At 36.0% G+C, this 22,967-nt stretch overlaps 1 protein-coding gene across 3 annotated transcripts in view; it reads left to right on the top strand.

Annotated features, from left to right (window-relative positions):
- Positions 1–1,771: 1,771 nt before the first annotated feature.
- Positions 1,772–22,967, top strand: part of adamts3 (ADAM metallopeptidase with thrombospondin type 1 motif, 3) — a 101,511-nt gene continuing 80,315 nt past the window's right edge. For 2 of the 3 annotated variants that reach the window (XM_088629031.1, XM_088629030.1), the window contains exons 1-4: positions 1,772–2,120; positions 2,883–2,904; positions 3,507–3,931; positions 21,229–21,385. In XM_088629031.1, the coding sequence (XP_088485157.1) occupies positions 2,052–2,120; positions 2,883–2,904; positions 3,507–3,931; positions 21,229–21,385 (673 nt within the window). In that variant the 5' untranslated portion in view covers positions 1,772–2,051. The remainder of the gene's footprint in view (positions 2,121–2,882; positions 2,905–3,506; positions 3,932–21,228; positions 21,386–22,967) is intronic. The other variant, XM_088629032.1, reaches the window with a different exon arrangement.

Below are 22,967 nucleotides of genomic sequence, written 5' to 3'. Positions count from 1 at the left end.
GTCATGTCCAGGACTATTAGAGACTGAGCAATCTCACGTTCAATTCAATTTCTAGGTTGTTTTACATATTGTGATTAAAATTAATATTAAGGGATCTAATCAATATTAGTGTTTCAGACCAACTTGGTAAAGTTATAAAATAAAATGTTCAAAGCAATAAATCTGTCACTCATGTTTCATACTCTGAGAGTTATTAATAGTAAAGGGAGGTATTTGTATAAGACAAAGATGAAGTGTTGCCAAGACCATTATTAGATTTGGTGCTAAGCTCATCTGGCACTAATAGCCAATGAAATCACCATCAGACTTCTCATAAACATTCAGCTTGTAGCAAGCAGTATGTCCTTGACACCAGGCACATTATTTAATCTGAAAGCCAAGGAAGTCTGTGACTGCATCCAAAATTTATAATGGAATTTAAATAATGTGTCTTAAGTTTCTTGACAGGCAGTAGTGAGATTACACTCTATGGTGCAATAGTCTTTGTTGGTGTAATTAAGAGCCAGAAAAGAGTGATCTGCCACTAAATAAAAGAAGGGAATACACAATTAAAGACGGAAATTCAAAATGGCAAATTTTTCAGATTAAAGGAATACTTAACTTCTGGTTTTAATACACATGAATTCACATTTGAAACCCACTTGAATGTTATTATCTTTTCCATTGACATCATTTTCCATTAACAAACATTATGGTTGTGATGGCAACAGCAAAAAAAAAAACGTTTTCTGAAAACCTGATAAAACTAAAAACAATCACTAAAACTTTATATAAAATATATATCCTTATGTATATATATATATTTTATATACAGTACACATAATTCATGAGTTAATCAGTTAGAAATGCGTTCTAGCAGAGAATAATGTGCAGATTATAGTTAAATGTTATTTGCATTCGTTAGAATTTGTATATAGAAACATTTACACAAATTGATACTTAGATTGTTTGGTTAACATAACTGTAGCTGCAATTTACCGTTGACTGTCTTGGATTACTGAAAGATAGACATGCATCAGGAGAATAAGTTTACTCTTCTGTGTAGAAGATTGACAGTGATATTCTCGGTAATTATTTTTTAAAAAGATGTACAGATATATGCTGTTTTTTTTATGAAAAGCTCATCACATCATCTTGAAAAAAGGTTAATTTTATTAATCTATGCTTGACGCTTCTCAATGAGGTGAGAACAATGAAAGGTTTTCTAATTGATGATGACTTCAAAAGCTAATTTAAAACTTTTTATCTGTCTTAGCGCTTGCACTTCAGGTATTTATGTACTATCAACAGAAAATTATCAAACAATGTTTTAATTAGAAATCAAGTCTTGATTGATGAAAGAATAGCGGATTGTCTACTTAACGTTTTCACTTTTGAGAAAGAAAGCGGGAGCTGTCTAACAGATACCAAATTGTATTTTTCAGGTGATGCGTATTCAGCATGCACGCTATAAAAGAGCCGATTTGTAAAGGGGCAGCTAATATCAGACGGGAAGACAAAAACTCGATATAATGCATCCTTTTTTGTGGCTAATTCCTACCCCCAAGTGGGATTCCTTGCTCACTGCAATGCACAATTAATTTAGTCTGTTAGTCGAAAAAAACAACACACGCTTAAATCTCTTGATCCATCCCCTTGTTAGTTGCACAATTTCAAAGTACCGGTCTTTAGTGCACAGAGATGGAAAATACTACCATCTGCCTGAAGAAAAAAAAAAGAAACGAGTAAGTGACGTCAGATGGGGCTGGTTTATTAGAGAGAGCAAACTACCAGCATTTTAGAATTCAAGAATCTGCTCTGTAAGGCAACAGGGCAGACACTAACAGTCTCGTAGGCATAATTTACTAACAACTTTTTAAACGTAAGCAACCGACTCGAATCAAGTGCTCCGACTCAGAGAAAAATATCTTGTTGCATATTCACTGAAGTGTAAAATATTTTTAACAAATTTAAGACATTACTGGTGCAGACTGTAAAATATTCATAATATACCTATTTATTTTGGACTTTTTTAGAGGGTATTATTTTTTTCTAAGTGAAAACGACTCGTGATGGTTCTCCTGTCATCATGCTTTTTTGTAGCTGGAATTCTAGTAGCGAGTTTGACTTCAGCTGATAAGGTAAATTTAACATTTCTTCTGTTATTTATACATGCTTTAACCTGTATTTAAAATAGTTATGTATATGTAATTATTAGTTTATGTATTCCACCAACAACCACTGGAACAGTTTAATGTTTTTGCGGTAAAGCCCTAATAAAGTTAAGTCCAAATTCTGTTAGAACCAATGCACCAGAAATGCAATGAAGTCGTGAAATAGCCTATACAGATTGCTCTACTTTGATGGGTTCGTTTTAGCTACATTGGTAGAGCAGTGTCATTTTATAAACTTGGAGTGTTATAATTTATGTTGTGTTCGCTAATAAAGTTACTTACAGTAGTTCCACACTCTCTTTCTCTGGTGTTTTAGTATAGACTTCAATACTTTCTGTTTGGCAGTTACAGTACAGTAACCGGGTTTTCACTCATTGAAACTTTTCGAGTTTTAAGAGCAAGGAGTAAGTATTCCTTTTCTGTAGTTAGGTCCTTTTCTGTAAATTCCGTTGAGCTGAATTAATTAAATTTTACTTCATAAAACAGTTTTTTTTTTGCGTTTTGATTGTTCTGTCTATAGAGGTTTATTTCTTGGAAGTAACACGTGAAAGCGAAACTTGAATCGGTGCCAGATCTGTCAGTATCCTACGGAATTCTAAAATCGTGTTGAGTTACTAAGTTTATTCAGATTAGTAGTATTAGTGTGCCCAATTATGCATACGTATTCTTCTGTTTTGTATTGATCTGTGTTATTAACCTTTTAATATGTATTTTTCTGTCCTTTTATAGGCTGGTGAAGTAGATAAAACTGGTAAGAAAATAGTAACAATGTTTTAACATCGTAACAAAGTTTGCTTCAAGACCACAATTGTTTTATTTCATAATATTTACCATTAGCACCAAACAGATTTTTATCGAACTAAAAAATATTTAAAGTCAATAGAAACACATCATTAGTTTTCAGTGTTAAAATATTTTACAATTGTCTAATGATTCAAGTTTAATTTCTCCTTGAGTAAATTGCATGTTTTCACGTACAGTATTGTGAAATTCATCTGTTAGCATGCTATGACTTCATTTGACTTTAAAATGGAATTTTATTAGTTTCATAAACCTCCATTCACTCCTTACATAATAAATTATTGTACCTTTTGAATAAGAATCTTATTGTAAATGAGATGTGTTCATAGTATATTAACTGCTGTCTGGTACCTGCCTATTTCCCCTTTTTGTATGTAGATTTTTATATTTATATTCAAATATTTGTTATAATATTAATTTTACCCATGCCATGTCATCTCTTAAAGTTTGCCAATTATTAATTTGTTTTTATCTAGAGTGTTCCAATGTTTTCTTTGTCGACAAAGCAGGAACATCCATTTCTGATGGTGTTTCTCCCTCTCTCTTTTTAAGATTTTGTGAGGAACAGACTAAGTGAGTTTGGACTCATTACACCCTTTAGCACGGACTCAGAAGGGCATTACCTATCACATCTCCTCTCTGCTAACCACAAGCAAAGAGTGAAAAGAGATGTGTCCCGTGATTCAGACCCGAAAAGTCAACAGCAGCTTTTCTTCAATGTCACTGCTTTTGGGAAGGAGTTTCACCTACGCCTGCACCCCAATACCAGGCTGGTTGCCCCAGGAGCCATGGTAGAGTGGCACGATGAAGTTGAAGTTGCTGGGAATGGAAGCAGTAGTGAAGAAAGTGGAAACCACACCAAGAGCAGAATAGACAGGATACTGAGACGACAACTGCTGAAAACTGACTGCACCTTTATTGGAGATGTCACAGATGTCCCAGGTGCTTCTGTTGCCATTAACAACTGTGATGGACTGGTAGGTGTTGTTTCTTTTAATTTAAAGACACTGTGATTGATTTGACTAGACAAAACACTTGACATTCTGCTGAAAGCGCTTAGTGCAAGCATGTCATGAACAGTACCCTTATATTTTGAAAATGTCTAAATGGTCTTCTTGTTGATCACTTTTTGACCTTGTTGACTTCATGAGATGCTGGAATTTTCATTGGTAGAAGGTAGAAATTAATGTTAATGCTGCATACCACTTGAGTATAGTAAAGAATAAAGTATGTTTTCAGACAAGTTGATCACTACACTGCATTAGACCAACTTCATTACAGGCTTAGTCAGAGTGGTATAGTATGCAGGTCACCCACATTGAAGTTATTTCTTGTTTGTTTACTGTTTTGTGTATAAGAATAAGAAGTATAGATTAAGGCTTATTTTTCCCCTATGAGAAGAGATTTTTCCAGAATAAAAATAATGATTTCACCATTTTTCTTTTAAATTTTGAAACAAATAACCATACTGTGTAAATTTAGATGGAAAAACAATCTCAGTATCATTTATGCTAAGCTAACAAAGCATGAAATAAATAATTGTTGGAAAAAATCAAAAATACATTTGTTTTAGTGTTTCTGATTGCTGTACAGCTGTAGACATTTAAAACAAATGTTTTAATGGACATACAGTGTAACAAGAAAATACGTGTGCACTTCGGACAAATGCCAATAGCAACACCTTATCCTTAGAACTAGTCAAAAGCAGATTTGGCACTGCTGTAGCTTTCGGCATAGCTGGATGAGGAAACAATCTTCATTATTAGCAGTTTATTCATTGCTTGCGGTTGGTGTGTTAATCTTTGAAATTGGATTACTTTGAATCAGATTAGGCCAGACCACCATACGGGCATGTAAAAGACTAGCCTGCCACACTGGTTGTATGAAGGAATTACTGCAAGCAGCAACAGTAGCCAAGCAACATTTCTAGAAACTTTCAAACAAAAATATAACCCAATTTCTATAATAATAATAGGTGGAAATGATATTATTGTCTTACTGTAGAGGGTATGAGGACTCTATATCATTTTTCTATATCAAATGTTCTTTAGTGCTAATGTCAGCAAAACATATCACTTCACTTTTTAGGTGCACAAAATTTGGGCCAAACTGCATAGCTAATTAAGCTACAGATAAAACAGTTTGTCCTTTGGCAGAGAAGTGGAAAGTGTGAACTGTTCAAGCAACATTATCTATTGGTAAAGAAAAGCATATGTTCAAATTCAGGTGAAAGCACATGGGCTAATATTTTTACAAAGGATGGAAAAAAAACAGTGGTATGCCTACATGTGTGGAGTAACAATTACTTTACTTATTTTAACAGCATCTGCCTTTACGTGCTAAGATATTCTAACCTGATTTAGTTATGCGACATGTTTGACCAGTTGTAAAGCTATTCCAAGTTATCATAGGTTATTGCTTCTGATCAGCTTCAGTCCACTTGAAAAGTTCATGGAGCAATACATTCTGTAACTATTCTTTACAAGAACCCGCTTCATTAAAAACTGATGTTTTCAGAAATTGATCTTCCGTATCTGTTAGCAGCAATACAGACTGCACTGTGCTGTACTGCAGTATTTTGTTTAACTTGTGGGAAAGCGACATTACATGTTGAAGAAGGTGCAACTAATATACAAGTGTATTCCAAAGATATTCAATTGTTTGCATGTCAGGTAGCACTAAATATAAAGAGCTGCGTAATGATGGTGAACTACTGTATTTCCTTTACTTTGTTCATTGGTCAAAGCTTGGAAACTCATGAATGAGAGGAGCAAGCATAGTCCCTAGTGCTGTCTGCTAGTAACTGCCTCATTTAAGTCCTGTTGTGCCAACAGTACAGCACTTAGCCATAGCTCTCTTATTTTTCTCATGCAAATCTTACAAATCTCTAAGCCTGATAAGTTATTGGTTAACTTCATATGTACTTCTACTGAAATTGTATATGCAGTCACAGTTACATAAACCTACATTGTACAACGGTCTGTAATAATGATCACATTTCATGGAAATTGCACAATGGTAGTCATTTTCATTGAAATAAAAAAAACGTCCTCTAAATAGTATGCATGTTCTTTTAGCCCACAAGCATTTATGATATTCTTAATTAGGAATGTACCAAATATAATTAATAATACTCAATATGGAATTGGAAATGTATTGTTTTTCTGTGCTTTACCACGTAAATCTCCATAATTACATGAAAGAGATGGGGATTGCAAGCAAACTATCCACCAAAACTTTTCACAGTATCCACCCTACATCTGAGACACAAGAATTCCCATTCAAAGGAAGATCGATGGCTTTAATTGATCCATCTGTGAGCTTGCAGTTAACCTGGCAATCCACTGTGGATGGGAAGCTTGGAACACCTTGGTTACCTCAAAATAGTATGAACGTGTTGGTGTTCAGGAAAATGTTTTCTGCCACTTAAGGAGACCTACAGTATACTGACTTAACTCACAATAATTGAACTTAACATTCAAGTGAATAATTTATTCTGAAGACAGCAATGCTTACACATGTTAGCAAGAGACACACGTTTACTGGAGAACAAAGCACTATTTTATGTCAGTGATATAAGCTAATAGTTATAAAGATATATTCTTCTATTTGATTTTATATGCTGGGGAACCTGGTTGCATAATGGATCAGCTTTATTATTACTAACATACTGTATCATATGTTAAAATCTCAATATTTACCTACAGGCATGGATTAAACAGGGAACCTTTGATCTCAAGTAGCCTTCTGGACTCCCTCTGTTTATGTTTTACTGTTGTTAATTACAGGAATTTCCAGTCTGGAACTCTTTACAACAGCAAAAGCTTAGAAAGCAGATATTTTCCTGCTCCAAAAACCCTAGTGGGATATACAGTGATTAACGCCTTCCACCAGTATAACTTTAACTGAGGAAGTATTTAAATGCAGCAGTCTAAAATATTATACCATATTTCAATGATAGGATATAGAATTTGAAACTGACGCTAACTGAAGTAATTTAGACAAATTATTACTACAGACTCTTTAAGCTAACTCTACACTCAGCAAATGCTGACTACTTTAACTCATTTGTCAATCCGCTTAACTTGTTGTTCAGAATCCTATTTTACCATACTAATGAATGGTGGCTTATAGTTAGTATGTCTGAACATTTAGATGAGCGCATGGGTGAATCAATAATAATGCACACTATCTAGTGTGTCAGAGAAATGGGTTGCTTGCATATAGTGATTTATGTATTATGTTGTCTTAAAATAGGTTTGTTCTGGGTTTTGCTCCAAGTAAATTCTTAATCATGAGTTAATTGATTTCAATTTGTATTAAGGAGCACTTATAAATTTACTTTCAGTTCTTACCAGACATATGGTTTTTATAATTATAATTTATAATGCCGTTCCAATATCAGCATTTCATACTTTTGATATATTGTCATTCCTACTTGTGTCTGTTCATCAAACATTGATAATCTATTAGGAGCTGTTCAGATGTATGTACAGTAAGTGTAAGCAAGTCGAGGAGAGGCAGTTTACAATTCTGATGCTTATATTTTATTCTGACTGCTTAAAATGCTGACGTTGTTACCCATTATGTTTTTGAAGCTCAATACTGAGTGAGAAAACATGGTAACCATAAGTCCAGAAAAGCAAGCACATCCATTAATCAATTATCCCTGGAGATTTAGAACTCAACAGGAATGAAAACCAGCACCAAGATCAGGATTGGGAATCACCATCTTAAACAGTTTCTGAACTTAAAGTTCCTCCAGAAATAGTTTTGCAGAAACCAGCTCTTGAATTATTAAATGTATAATTACCAGGAAACATGTAGTAATTAAACATCTGGTTGTATTAAAGTACTGAAATGAAGCACTTTGGAAGGGTTGCATTTTGAGTGGCCTTTCTTTAAAGACTAGATTTCAAAGTTAGAATACATGTAGAATCTAGTTTGGCTGTATAGTATATGTTGATTAAAATGTTCTCTTTATTGTACGTTAGCAGTCGAGTACTGGCTATGTGTGGTAATATTTGGAATGCTATAGCCTGATTTCAGTGTCCATACACACCTTACTAACTTTAAAATGCCATTCCAATTACAGCAGCAATTTTCAGACCCTGATCACAAGAATATTCTTTTGTCCTTTGTCACACACAGGTTTAGTCCTCTAAAATTCATTATGCTGCCTGGAGTGCAGGATGAGCTCTAAATCCTTGCAAATCATAACTGAATCCCTGCTGTACCAGACATTTTGGCCAAGAGTCCTTAGTGCTGAGAATAGCCAGCCACCTGCTGAACTGTCTGGTGTCAGTGGAAGCTGGTTGCTTCCTTTAGCTGACTCTCTGCTGCTTCTGTTTCAGTGTCGCCCAGAAATAATTGGTCTGGCACCATATGTATAATGGGACAAGTGGTTTACAAGTTGGGGCTATACATTTTGCATTCATCTATACATCAAAGTATGGGATTTTGTTCTTTATGTAACTATTAAACCTAAAAACACTTAAAATTAAATTGAGTAATACAGTAACTTCTCTTCAAACAACTACTTTTTTATCCCTTAAAATGGATTGGTTTTGGATTTTAGCAATCAAACTAAGGGTAGAAATCAATCACACTTGTCTTGGATAAGGAGCAGTTTATATTCTTAAGTAAAGTAATTAAGAATCCTACTGTATACATAGTGCATAGAATATCTTGACTAATGTTCAGACAGACTGAATCCTAAAGCAAGAATATAAGAACGGTCATATATTGTAGCTCATTGGGGTTAATTGTCTGCATCCTGTTAGCCTTAGAGTGGGATCCAGCTGTTTTTTGAAAGTTTCAAGGAATGTAATGTAGATCCTAGAAATGTTTGCTTAATAATGTATCGATAACAAGGGCACCAACATTCCCCAACCTGTAGCCTGATCTCAAAAGATCAGTTAATGCAGAAAGTTAATGAAGGCTGAGCCTGGTCAGTACTGGGATGGGAGATTCTTAAGGAAAACTAAGTTGTTGTTCTAAATGGTGCTGATGGATCAGTAAGTGAAATGTTTCCCTCTGGACCACAGTTTTAAGTCTGTTACCACAGTATTGTGATTAGAGAGACTGTGCTGTTGAAGGTGCCATCCTTCACGTGAGACACAAACCAAGGTACTGACTACTTAATTGCTAAAGATTCCAATGTTTGTAAATCTGTACTGCCTTTCACTTTCATCCCAAATACAATAAGTGAAGGATTTTGTTACATTTCGACCTGCTCTGCTGTGTAGTGGGGCTTCTGGTTCATAATGGCTGACATGTCTTGCTCAGGTTGGTGGTGAGCTGGCTCTTGGCCTGTGTGCGATATGATTCCTTGGGATGAAAAGCTCTATACAAATGCAAGGATTTATTGTTAATTGTAAAATATATTTCATTCAGATCCAAATTATTTGGAAAGGCGGATAGGATTCTCTTGAAAGGGACATAAATATGCATAACCCACATTGCACAAAGACCTTTCAGGCGTTTTTTAAGTAAAGTACGTGTTTTATGTGATTCTCTGTGGTGTCGTTTTGTTGTCTAAGTGACCATGACAAGAGGTTTCTTAAAGCTAACACAGAGGAAGTGCAGAGGGGAAGCAAATTAGCATCTTCCCCCCAAAAAGGCTGAATCTAATTGTTGTAGCACAATACGCTACAGCTGGTGTGCCATAGGATTTATTTTGGCTCGTCTTTGCTTCTCATTTATATTCAAGATATCAGGGTATTTCATATCTTCTGGGGGCATTATTTTGATAGAATAATAATGAGGCAAGTAAATAATGTAAAATGAAATTAAAACTCGCAGTATACAATAAAATGGTAGTTGCACGAAGGATAAAAACAGCTGCTTAAAAAGGATATGCTTTATTTTTTATTTCATTGGAAGTAGTATTTTTTGTTTAAAGGAAGTGATCATTTCACTGACCATTGCAGAGTGTGCGGTGAAGCTTTGGCATTCCTTCACAGAAACACTTAGCATTGATTCAGCACGTTATCCAGCAAACCTGTGTTTTTGGATTAATACTGTTAATGATACAAGGAGTTACTTTACTTTAACTTTGGCTTCCAAATGCTACTGTACAGTATGTCATGTTCTGTTTCCACAGTTTCAGGGTTGGTAATGACCCTAAGTGATCTTGGCAATAAACTTTTTTTCAATGGTTCGTGCCTTACATTCCAGTAAAACGGGACAAAGAGTATAGTGTTGAAATTCACAATGGTCTAGTTTATTTATTCAGAGGTTTTGACATTTAAAAGCTGAGTATGAGTAAGATTTTCAATTATTTTTAGTATTTTCAGATTCCCCAAAATAAAACTTTTATGATTCACAAGCATTCCATATTGACATCGAAACAAACGTTCGAAAGTTAAGGTCCTGATTTACGTAATTTACTAACAAAAGATCACTTACCTCCAGCTTCTTTGCCAGTATACATAATTCAAGCTGCCCATGTAATTACTCTGAAGCAAATTTTGTATAGTTAATGCAAATTAGCTTTATGGGAGAGCTTCTAGCAAAACAGAAGGAAATACTGTCTTTGCCGTGTTTTCAATTAGAATATCAAAACTATAATTAGTCTGTGATTAAGAACTTGGCTGGGAAAAAAACCGAGAAGACACAGGAGTCCCCTAACAAATGGGAAAATATACATGTAACACACATCTAAATGGTGATTTATTTCACAAACCATTATTTTAATTATTTTAACTTTTAACCATATTTGTGATAATATCACAACTTTCTTTCTAGTGTTTGCATGTTCTCTCCATGTTCATGTGGATTTTCATTGGGTGCTCTGGTTTTATGCTTCCCACCTTCTCTAAATTGTTGCCCATGGTACATTGTTCCATGCTTAGCAAGCATGGAATCTAATGAGCGTTTGAAGTGAGAAATTGCAGGTTAAAAAACAGAAGAAAAAACACAGGAAAAAACAAAAAAACGTTAAAGACTTAAATATTTTGAAAAGGCATCAGAAATTTAATTTCGTTCACCCATAAACGTTTTGCCACTATTTACTAAATCTGAGGGTTCACATACAGTACTTATATGCAGTACATAATGGGATTTACTGTTGAATCATTTTGTTAATTAAATCAAAATATCTGTTGTCTTTGTATTTTCATTTAATTAGATTATCTTCATTTTTATTACTTCCTAGAATCTAAGTGTTGGCTCATTCAGCTTCGAAGTAAGAAGATTTTAGGCTAATTTACTTGAATAAGTATTTATGGAAACTAAAATTATTTTTCTTTATGCAGATTACAACATTCAATCCTGGAAGGTTTATTCTACAGACTTTTGTATATTTCAACCCAGGGCTTGTGGAAGCAAATTAAATATTTATTATATAATAACTCTGATGGAATGTTTTTAGATGGCTCATGAATGTGGCATATATTCTACACAATGAAATTGTAATTAGATTTTGCTAAAATATTGTTTCAAACATTCATTATTTTTAAACGTTTCTTACTGCAAAGTAAAGGATTCACAAACATACATTCTTTATTCTGTATTCCCTTAAGTATCTTAAATGAAATGTTTCAGAGCTGTGGAAAGGCACATTTTAAAATTGGCCTCACTTTCAAAATCCCTAGTGAGTACTGGTTACAGTGGGAAAATCTAGGGTATGCAACTTTAGGAAAAGTGACAGCAGACAAGGAGAACTTTCTAGATTTTAATCTTAGACAAATTCATACATAAGCTACATTCACAAAATGGTTGCATGTTAATTTTAGTAACTGTTTTGTTTTCACATAAACCATACTACACTTAGACATCGCTTTAGAAACACTAAGGCCTAAAGAGACTCTCCTTCTTGCAGTTTTTAAATTCTCTTTGGTAGAGTTTGCACTGAGGTCCACTCCTCAATGTCCTGCAGTACAGGCACAGAAGATGTATTCACTAATATTTGTTGATGTTTATCCAGCTCAGTACTTGCCTGTTTTTCAATAAAGACCGCCAGAGCTGTTTTCAAATGTGGTTTGAAGTGCACGAAGGGAGCTGAGTACTTAAATACAGAGGTACTAGACTGAGAGTGCAGAAGTACAGCAACACAATAATAAACTATTCCTTTCGAATAATTTGGTTGAATTCAATTTGATTCTAATTATCAGGACAACTGGAATAGGCTTCTGTAAAACATTTGGTTTGGTGTTCATATATATATACAGTATATAACATACATCTATATAGTTTGGGTGGCACAGTGGTTAGTATTGCTGTCTCGCAGTGCTGGGGTCCTGGGATCGGGTCCTGAGTACAAGCTGTCTGAAGTTTGTATGTTCTCCCTGTGTTCATGTGGATTTCCTCCAGGTGCTCTAGTTTCCTCCCACAGCCCAAAGACAAATTGGTTGTTAATTAGCTATTGGAAAAATTGGCTCTGGTGTGAGTACAGTATCTCCTTGTGTGTGTTGTGATAGACTGGCATCCTGTCCAGGGTGTACCCTGTCTTGGACCCGTTGCTTGTTGAGATAGGCTCCAGATCCCTTGTGAGGCCTGCAACCCTGTATTGGAGAAAGTGGTTAGAAAATGGATGGGTGTATATAGTCCCAGATTTAAGTAAACATTTCTAGTGATTTAGGTCCTTCATCATACATTAAACAATCATGTTAATATCTATATACTGTACAACCATTTTTGTATAAATGGTCTATATATATTTCTTATAATTACCTATTTATATATTCTTCCAGATCAAGGTTGCAAGTTGCAAAAGCCAGGTTCTTTGAGGTCAGCCTTCTGTTGTGGGGAAAAGTGTAAGAAAAATGGCTTAGGCACAGAGGATAAGGTTTTATCTTAGGTATACTGTAGGTTATCCCTTTACAAGGGTAATTTCCTTTCAAACATAGCAAACATAAATAATTTGCATATATTGACAAATGTATCCTGTCCCTCACTTCTAGTTAGCTAAATGACACAGAATCAACCAATACAGCCTGTGGTGATTTATTTTCTTGTTTCCTTCTGCTTTATACTCTCCCTCTGACCATTGCCCCTTATTGATGTATCGGCTGACTGCTCAGGAATCTGGGTGCTGTAGTTATTCTTTCCTGAATCTAAGGTTTCTCAACCTCTCTAATTACAATACAGTATTTATCTAAATGCACACAAATGCCAAGCATGAATTTTGTCAGAATGATAAATGAAGGCAAATACAGTAAGTGGTGTTTGATTGTCTTCTAAGGTTATTGATCATTTTCCTATGCAGAGTGCTTACATTCTTTTTGTGTTGACACTTTTATTTATTAGTGGGTTGTACTGTATACAGTATGTGCATGATTGTTGTTATTGTAATATTCCTATATGTATTGTAAGTCAGTTTGGTTTAATGAGAGAATCAATTTCCTTTGATATCTTTGTTCTGAGTAAACACTAAAAAGGTTTAATGAAATTTAATGTTTCAGTATATTGCAATTTATGCTCACTCCCTCTCTTCACTCAAGAATAACTGTATTCAGAATGACTAAATTTGTAACAGTGATTATTTTTCTAACAACCAAATGGTAAAATCAGCAAGGTTCTTCAGTTTCTGCATTGGTATGTCTCACCATCGTAAACCCCTCCTCTTAAGGACGCTCCAGCCCTTCCTTGTTTTGTACTCATCCCCTGCACCTGCCACCGGTTCCTGCCCCTCATCCTATAAAGGCCAGGTGTTCCTGCCAATCTGGGCTCAGCTTTGGAAGATGGACACCAGGAAGCCCGCCTACCCGCGAGTCCAGGAGCGACTCGACGGCACAGGCTTCATCACGGCGTCCTGACCTTCTGATTAGGGAGTGTCTGGTCCCGTGACCCTCCTTTTATTCCAATTTATTTAATTGTGTGGGACAAGTCATTTTAAATTGCAGGAGTGTTTACATATATAGGTAACATTATACACTGACAGATCAGCTAAAAGAGGAATGGCAGTTCTTCTTAACCCAATATCAGTCAGTTGTTGACAAAAAGACTGGCACATTTTTATTTTACAAATAATTCTCAATGGCCATTTTAACATTAATTCTATGCTATTGCACAGGCATGTCTATCAAGGCTAATCCATTCATGACGTGTACTGAGAGGCTTTAATAATGCATTGGAATCAATAGCATGATAAGATTCATATTTTAAAATGTTGCACAAATCTGTATCTACAGGTAGGTGGTCGTTTTCATCATCTTTGTTATTCTTAATAAATAACTGTTTTTAAAGGCCACTTTTGTTCGTAAAGAAGGTGTTTTTCACATTTTGTTTGAAATAAATTAGCTGGTATAATCTTTCCTAAGGTTCTCTTTAAAAGGGATGAAAATGGCAGGTAATGATGACGAAGGTTTGCACACTTTTCTAAGCCAAACACCCCTTTAAACAACACTGAGGGTGAAAGGTGCCAGTGTTTCAGCTGAATCAGTGTTTTTTTTTTAAAAGCGGCAGCACCTTTTAAATGTAGCACGTTCATACCGGCTCCTTAAGAAGTTTAGACTGGAGGGCTGTCTTAGAAAACTGGACCCCTTCAGCTGAATCCCATATGTTTGTCTTGGCAGAAATGTGGTGTCTGCTTGGCTGGCGCTAATGCTGGGATATTAAACTGATGGAACACAGAACTCTTGATCCCTTTCAGAGAGCTTCTATTTAGGTAACAGCAGGCTAAATCTCTGTCAGCCACCTGCAATTGTCCATGATATAAAATGCACTTAATCGGGCAGTATACTGGTGTGGCAAAGATGGCAAAATTAAATCACTGCTGTACATTACCTGGAACTTAATTTTTGCTTCAGGGGAATCTGAAGGTGTGTCATTAATGCTTGCTATTTTACGAAGATAACAAACCTTCTTACAATGAAGATTTTTTATATGCACCAAACTAATGAGAAATGAGTATAACAATTTATCTGTTTTTTTTCCCATTATTGGTAAGTACATATACTGTAAATCTCTCTTGGTGTGCCAAGGGAAAGGATGGCATAATGTAGTGGGTGAGCCTTTGGACACGGGACTGATAAGTTCTGGGTTGAGTCCCTGGTGCAGAAACTTTTTATACCTTTGAGTGAGCTACTTTACTCCAGTTGTTCCAGTCCATCCAGCTGTATAGATGGGGACCAGCATCTCTGAGGGGTTATCCCTGCGATACTCACCTTTCTATAGAGGAAGAATCATGTGCTCTCTAGTCCACTTAACACAATGGAAATTATGATAAGCCTTTGTGGCTCTGGTATAGACTTTTATCTTTTACAAAGGAAACAACAGGGCCATATAAGATAATATCCCTAAATACAACAACACCTGGATTAGGTATTCACAGGAGCATGGGAATCAAGGGGATCATGGTATTTTTAGGTTCAAAGAGAGTTGGTATGTTCATATTGCCATGAGTGCCAATCATCCTCCCTGCCATAAGTCTCCCTGACATGTCCTTTCACATACACCCTTTTTAGAATTTATTAAGAAACAATTTATTTTCAGATAGTTTCCATACTTCTGTTTTCCAGCAGAAGCCAGGGAGAGGGCTTTGACGTGCTGTTCAGTGTGGGAAAGGTTGGTTGCAGGTGATTTTTGTCTTGGCATTCCTTCCCTCTCCTTTCATTCCAGTTCTCCTTATTGTGCACCTATAGCCAGGATGCTGTGCTTGTCTAGTGATATTAATTGCTTCAATCTAGTGATTAATATCACTGGACAAATTCAGCAAAAACTGAGGCAGATATGTTAATCACTGTCAATCTAGCAAATAACATCTATGAGACAATCTCTGTGTTGGGGTTTTAAAATGGGGTAATGAAAGAGGCCTTCAGATTTCTGTCTCTGTTGTGTTCATTGCCTACAGTATGCATGTTGGGAGTTTTAGGAATGGCATGTGATCCTGGACATTTGTCGAGAATCTTGTTTCAACAAGTATTTCTAAGGGGGGAAAAAAAATTAATTTGTCTTTCACTTACATGTTACTGTATGTGGAGGTCAGCATTCCAGCCTCACAGCTCTCATCCCAGGATAGAGTGCCTTTTCTGTGGAGTTAGCTTGGTCTCATTATGGCTGCATAGTTTGAGGGTATCAGTCCCCCCCCCCCCCCCCAACCCCCCCAACTCCCAAAGACATGCTGACTAGATAAATTGGTGTCTGTAATATGTTTATGTGTGTATCCTGCAATGCACTGGTGTCCTGCTAAAGGTAGTTCCTTCTTGTGCCCAGTTCTTTTGGGATAGGCTTAGAGTTATTAAGCCTAAGAATAAGTGGCTTTATGATAATAGATGAATGTCTAGAGAGATGCTCTTAACTTTTTGGGGCATTATTGTACTAGTTTCCATGTTTGTTCCTTTGTTGCCTAAGGTCATTTGCTTGGCAAAATAACAATTGACCCTAATTCTTTTCTTGTATCCATAGAATTACTTTGTAAATCACCCATTTCCCACAAGACATGGTTTTTAGACAAACACTGCATTTACAACATCTTCAGGCAGCCAACAGTTGTGACAGGGGGAGCATACGCATGGTACATGAGAGATGTTTCACTTGAGCCAAGAAAGAAATTAGGTTTACATGAGCTGTGGGTATCTATGCAAATGAGAAAGCAAGGCTGGAGTTCATATGCAAATTAGCCACGTGTACAGTTCTCCTGCTGGCAAACGTTATGTGACATTCTATTTCAATTAATTTGTTCAAAGCTCACTGCTAAGCTTTTTATGAAGGCCTGTGTCTGTGTGTTGGCTTCTTTGTTATACTGACTGTAAATGTTACTTCTCACCTGTTATTAGTAGGTCAGCATGTTAGTACTGTGTATATTTTAACTACTGTATTTTCCATTTCATTACCATAATGGAAAATTAGAAACTTAAAAAAACAACCTATCCCAACTATGTACAGATCACTTTGAAAACACTACCTACATAGGTGTCGATTTCATTCTTCATTTGCTCCGAGGCTGTCATAGCATATGTTTATTTTTATTTCACGCGAAGGCAAGTGGGTGTGAGTCTTATGTAATTCTCGTGTGTTTGTGAGAGAATCCCTGTCCTCCAGGGAGAGTTTTTTTTTTGGTCCACAGATGTTTTTCACCCCTCCAAAAATGCACATGTACATCATCATTTCACATGCCATAGTGCGACATGAACTCTCCAATTGTGAATGAGTTGGATGATTTTAAAACGGTGATTTTAAGACATGTAATGAAGTTTGTGATGTCTTAATTATGTATGCCTGGTTGCTTGAAACAGCTCATGCCCTGATTGATTTTTAATTAAAAAAAGATGTGAATAATTTACCGATGTAGCCTATCTGCCTGAAAACCAGAAGATCTCTTTTTTGATACAGCATTGAGGAATTGTTCATAATACTGACTATGATGGATACTTCCAATCTCTTAATTTTAGATTTAAATTTGGACTTATAATTAGAAAGACAGGCTATGAGGTAATGGACAAACAGTGAGCTTTTGGAATATTGAAAAAGCCAAATTAAAAATGCAAAGCTTATTTTCAACTGTGAAAGCAAAGTACTGTAGGTAGTTAGAGATAACAGGAGATTTATACAACATGTTACGAGAATATTAAACATGTTAGATTAATATAACTTGCAAGTTTTTACAACAGAAGTCATCAATAACTTGCTTTGTGATATAGAAAGCACTCAATCTGCTGCTGACAGCTAGGATGGCCTAAAATGGTCAAAACCTTATGAGTCATACTAAGAAAATGTAGAAACTATAGACCAATCAGTCTTACTCTACTGGTAGAGTGCTGGAAATCATAGAGCTTAACTAAAAGAATACTGCATATACAGTATATAGGAAAGCAAGGAATATAAAGCATTTTTGCAACATGCGTTTAGAAAGGGAAGGCCTTGTTTAAGTACTGTACTAGAATTCTTGGAACAGTTTGAGATCAGATAACTTTATTTTGTATAAGGAGCTCAAAGGCAGTCGAGGAAGATAAGGTGGGGTCTCTTGCCCACTTCTTCAATACTCCAACAAAGTGTCTGCTTTTTAGCTTTTGATCTCAAAATCTGTTCCCTTTCCTTAGACAAAGAGGTGCCATTGTGGTATGGAGATAATGTTACGTCTACAATATTGTTCTTTATAAAGGATATTAATAACAAATATGACCATTTCTCTCACATTTACAGTTTAAGAAAAATTTCAGCAGAGGTCTGTCTAGTTTTAAACACCAATTAATAGGACAATAAGGTACATTTAGATTCTTGGTTGTCAAGAGTATAGAAAGTCCATATTCTTCCATTTTTTCTCTTCATGTGCATCCAGTGATGTTGCATTTTCACCAAAACTCTGTTAGCTATGTTTCAGTGATTCCAGTTATGTCTTAATTGCATGCTAATACAGTTATTCCTGTCTCTTGCATACTGTTTCTTGTATTCCTAGGTATAAGCAAGTAATTACCTGGTCCTTAATGATAATGTGTTGTAATATCATAACAGCATAATATTATTTGTATAGTTAACACAGTAGAGATTTTCAAGTACTGTAGGTATCTGCATGTGTAGGTTGCAAAGAAGGCTCCACAGCTGAAACGTTGTCTCTTTTCTTTTTAGCATGGAATAAACCTTTACTTGTTCCATAGTAGGGATGTACATAATTTCTTCATGTTTGCTTATAGCTCTATAAGAGTTAAGATTTTAATGGGTAAATGAAATACTAGAGACTGAAACTGTTGGATAGACAGGTTGTGGTTGTATGTAGTGTGGTGTTGAGAAGACAATTGAATTTGTCCAGAACACCTCCTGCTGTTTAACCTTTCTCTCTGAGTAGGTTCTGTTCTAACTGGTTTTGTGACCTTTGTGATTTAAAGTATATAATCTATTCTTAAATCTGCCACATAAGGAGAAACATATCTTCACTCTTAAGCATCTATTTTAAAATGTAGACTGATGTAAATCAGTCAAATGGTGCTGCTCTGGTGTTGTTTTCCTAGAAGTTTATACACTTCTTGGAAGTATTATGGGTGATATTTGTGTAGCTTAGTGGGTGAAGTTTAGAGTACTAACATGGTCTTAATCATATACTGTAAGTAAATAAAGATATTGCCTAAACTTCATCTTTATTGTGAAACTTGTTCCAGACTTTCACATGATAATTTGTTATTTGCTTCAGGCATACAACCTTGGGAAAGTACTACAGTGTTCTTCCCCTGGGTGATGGACTGCCAGGACTGCTCTTTAACCTTTCTCCCTGTTCTCCAAGCATGCTCTCTTTATACCCCCTTCCCCCACCCTGTATAAAGGGGGGAGGTGGAAATCTTACTTTACCACATGGGCTGTTCGCTAATGCTATGCTCTTTCTTTTTCTCACTTTCTCAGTGATCAGCATGCACCTGTTAAAGATTAAGGGCAGTAAACTGCAGTGTGCTTGCAATCCTGTTTTGGCCTTTCCTTCTCCACTTGCTATCACACACATAAGTGTCGGTTAAGTAGGATACTCATCACCTCTGACCCAAAAACCATGGCATACAAGAACACTCTGGCAGATTCGTGACAGGGTAAAGGCATGGACACTCATGTGGAGTAATACTTGCCTCTAATGCACACCAGAACTGAGCCGAGATAGCAGGCTTCCCCATTGGGCAGCGCAGTCATGTACTGTAGGACTGTTGTAGCAGAGCTTGTTCAAGATATCTAATATAAAACTAACCTAAGTAAAAACTGATAAGGGGAAATCTAAAAGCTGTTTTAAGTCCTTGGGCACAGAGAACCACTGAGAATGTGTTGCCACGAGTGGAGAGTGAAGACCGAGTTGGTATGGTACAGCCTTGGTATGAGAGTGATGGTACTAACCACCGCAAAATTTCACCAGTGATTACCAAAAAATTCCAGGACCTCACGTAAATTGAGAAACCAGGCAATACAGCCCATGGCTGGACATTGTACTGGGAAGAATGGCCTTTTGGGTCAAGTTCGAGCAGAGGAGGAGAAGGCCGTACAACTTGCAATGAAGGGGGGGCTCAGGGTTGTTGCTCTTTTCCAAAGAAGTAAGTGATTACTTGACCGTGTTAATGGCCTGTGATCCCCATTTTGGAGGCATGGCACCCACACTGGTTTTGAAAGAACACAAGTGTGGTGTTTGGCAACCAAGAAAGAAACGTCCACTTCCCTAAACTGACCAGCCACTGTTTCACTTATGGCCTAACTCCACATCGTCTGAGATTTGTCCAGCTGCACTCCAGAATTCATGTGAGACTCTGAGTTACAGTAACATTGTAGTAACTGCTTTGCTGTTACTATATTGTATTTCTCGTGAATATCTTTGCTTAATTATTTAAGCCCATTTGGGTAAAGAGGAGAATAACCAAATGTGTGTGAGTCTTCTCTGGAATTATACAAATGTACTTGGCACTCAGACCACAGGATCATGCTGATGAGGCCAAAATGAGGTAGATGAGATCTGGGAAATAAAATCTTCTCCACATTCCAGTCTGACTCTGTGCATAGATTCTACATATGAGGCCTGTGCCGGGGCTCAGCTTAGTTTTTCACTGAACAGTTTTTTTTTTAATTTAACGTGTGTAGCTGTGTAGAAACAGCAATATGCAAACACTGTACAGTATACTGAATAATACAAGAACTGCAACTTCTGTCTTGTGATTCATTTATGGTCTAAATATATATAAATGTGATTATTGTACAGTAGTTATACTCATTTCTTGGTGATGGATAAACTAAAACTTTTACTAGCCTTCTCATTGTCAAGAATTCAGATAGATTTTCAAATTTAAGATAATCATTTACATAAGTAAACTGTCGTTGGAGATTTTTATGTAAATTCCTGTAATTTCCCAGGAGGTACAATATGCATTGTGTTAAAAAAAAACAACAAAGATTTCAGAACATTCTAATACATGAACCTGGTCATATAGTCAAGGTAGATGGAAGCTCTCTAAAAATGAGCTAGATTTAGTGGAGGGGTGTTTAAGCAAAGCATGCTGGAAAAATAAGGTCAGAAGTCGTACTGTAGAATACTGTATCTCATTGGTTGAGTTGTGGTGCTTTCTTCCAGACCTTAGTTGTGTATTCCATGTAAAAGGAAATGTAAAACTGGATGTTTATTTTATATAGGTCAAGGACTGACAATATCAAAGATGATGTTCGATTTTATTTTGCTAATATCTGGTTCAGTAGAATCACTGTATAAATCTATGATGAATAATTACATTTACAACAACTGTTGTTCACTACAGTATCCAAGCAATACTTTTTTCATGCCCTGAAAATTGTAACATGTTTGTACCTTTGCATGACACCTGTAGTGTCTTGATATTGATGAAGTGGTTTAATTGCTTTTTTTAAAATTTTTCATTGATAGGCTGGTATGATTCGAACGGATTCGGATGAATACTTCATTGAGCCACTCGAAAGAGGCACACAGGAGCATGAAGAGCATGGGAGAGTCCATATAGTTTACCGGAGGTCTGCAGTTCTGCGACCAACATCCAACACATCCATAGACTATCAAACCTCTGGTATGTTACCCTTGTTGACTATAATACATGGTATTTCACTAAAATTGAAAGCTTAATTGATACTTTTCACAGATAGAACTGAACCAAGCCCTTTCTGCTAGGCAGGAACATACAGTATTTACACATTGAGAAGACAAGATCAGAACTAGGCAACTGCTGCAGTAGAAGATTTACTAGGGAGTGCCTGAATATGAATATCAGTGCAACATTTTTTACAGAGACTACACAGGTCCTTGCATACATTTCTAAGTCCTCAATCCTGTTTTTGTTTTTTGCCAGTCAGTATTAACTATTATTTGACATCTTAAAGTAAGATCACTGCATATATTTAAATTAGAAGGGCTTTATTTGCTTTATTGATGGTTGATGTTAAATAGTGGTTGATGTGTACACCTATTTATTTTAAACCAACAATTTTAGGTAACTTATTCTGTGTGTGTACAGAATGTCATCCACACATGTGCCTCAAACAAATTGCCCATAACGCCAGTTGCTGGTAAATTCACTTTCATTCACTTTGATTTGCAAAATACAATGGAGTGCATTTTAAATACCTTTTTACCCATTTATACAGCTGGTTAGTTTAATGAAGTAATCTAAATGAAGGGCAGTTAAGGCTGCAACAGTAGTGCTTCACGTAGGCTTCGAACTAGTAACCTTTAAGTTACAAGTCCCCAACCCTAACCACTGTTTCGTACTGAGTAAGTGTTTTTGAACATTCTTATGTTTTGCAACCAGAGAGGAAGTATTTCTAAAATATGTTAATGTATATAAAACAACATTATACATTATGTGTTTTACAAATTACAAAATCCATGAATGTTTATTTGCAAATTATTGACTGACATGAAACTTTTGTAGTGTGGTTTGTAGAAGGGTTTTTAATGTGAAATGGTGTTATGGGACATCTGCTTATTTTTATGAAAATGCAATGAAATTATTGTGTCGGAATGGTGAAAAGGTTTGATTCATGTTTAGTCTTACGATGTCACACATGTACAGTATATACACAAAATTACTTAAAATGTTAAAGACCGACAGTAAGAACTCTTAAGTACCTCCCTTCATGTCTATAACATGGACAATCCAGGCACATGACTCCAAAAACATAATGTAACAGGGCTTTTGCACTGTGCCAGTTACATAAGTGATGTCACCCCCTCTAAAATCTGCACAGTATAAAACTCTCCTGCAGTAGAAAACCTGGTGTTTTGGCATGGGAGAATTATCTGCTGTCTCGGGAGTTGAGCTGTGCATGCTTGGAGCATGTGAGTGATGGAATTGAATCCCAGCAGGGGCATGAGTTGTACTTGTCACATAATTTCCACCTGGAAAGGACTAGAGTCAAAAGATAATGCTATAATACCTTTTGTGATTAAACCTTGCAGAACTCTAAACTTAATGAACTCATGCTCATTCAACATTCTAAAAGTTCCAAAAATTAAGTTTAACAAATTTTCCATTGTTTATATAGCATAAATGTGCATTTCAATGTGCACGCAAAGCAAGTCAGTATGTTGACAGTATTCTTTGTACTTACCTCATGCTTTCATTATTACCTATCTAGTTTATCCAGTTTTTG

This window comes from Lepisosteus platostomus, chromosome 4, assembly GCF_059453375.1.
Source record: "Lepisosteus platostomus isolate fLepPlt1 chromosome 4, fLepPlt1.hap1, whole genome shotgun sequence".
Taxonomy (NCBI): Eukaryota; Metazoa; Chordata; class Actinopteri; order Semionotiformes; family Lepisosteidae; genus Lepisosteus; species Lepisosteus platostomus.
The sequence above is the reverse complement of the archived record's forward strand: the minus strand, read 5'-3'. Positions and strand labels throughout refer to the sequence as shown.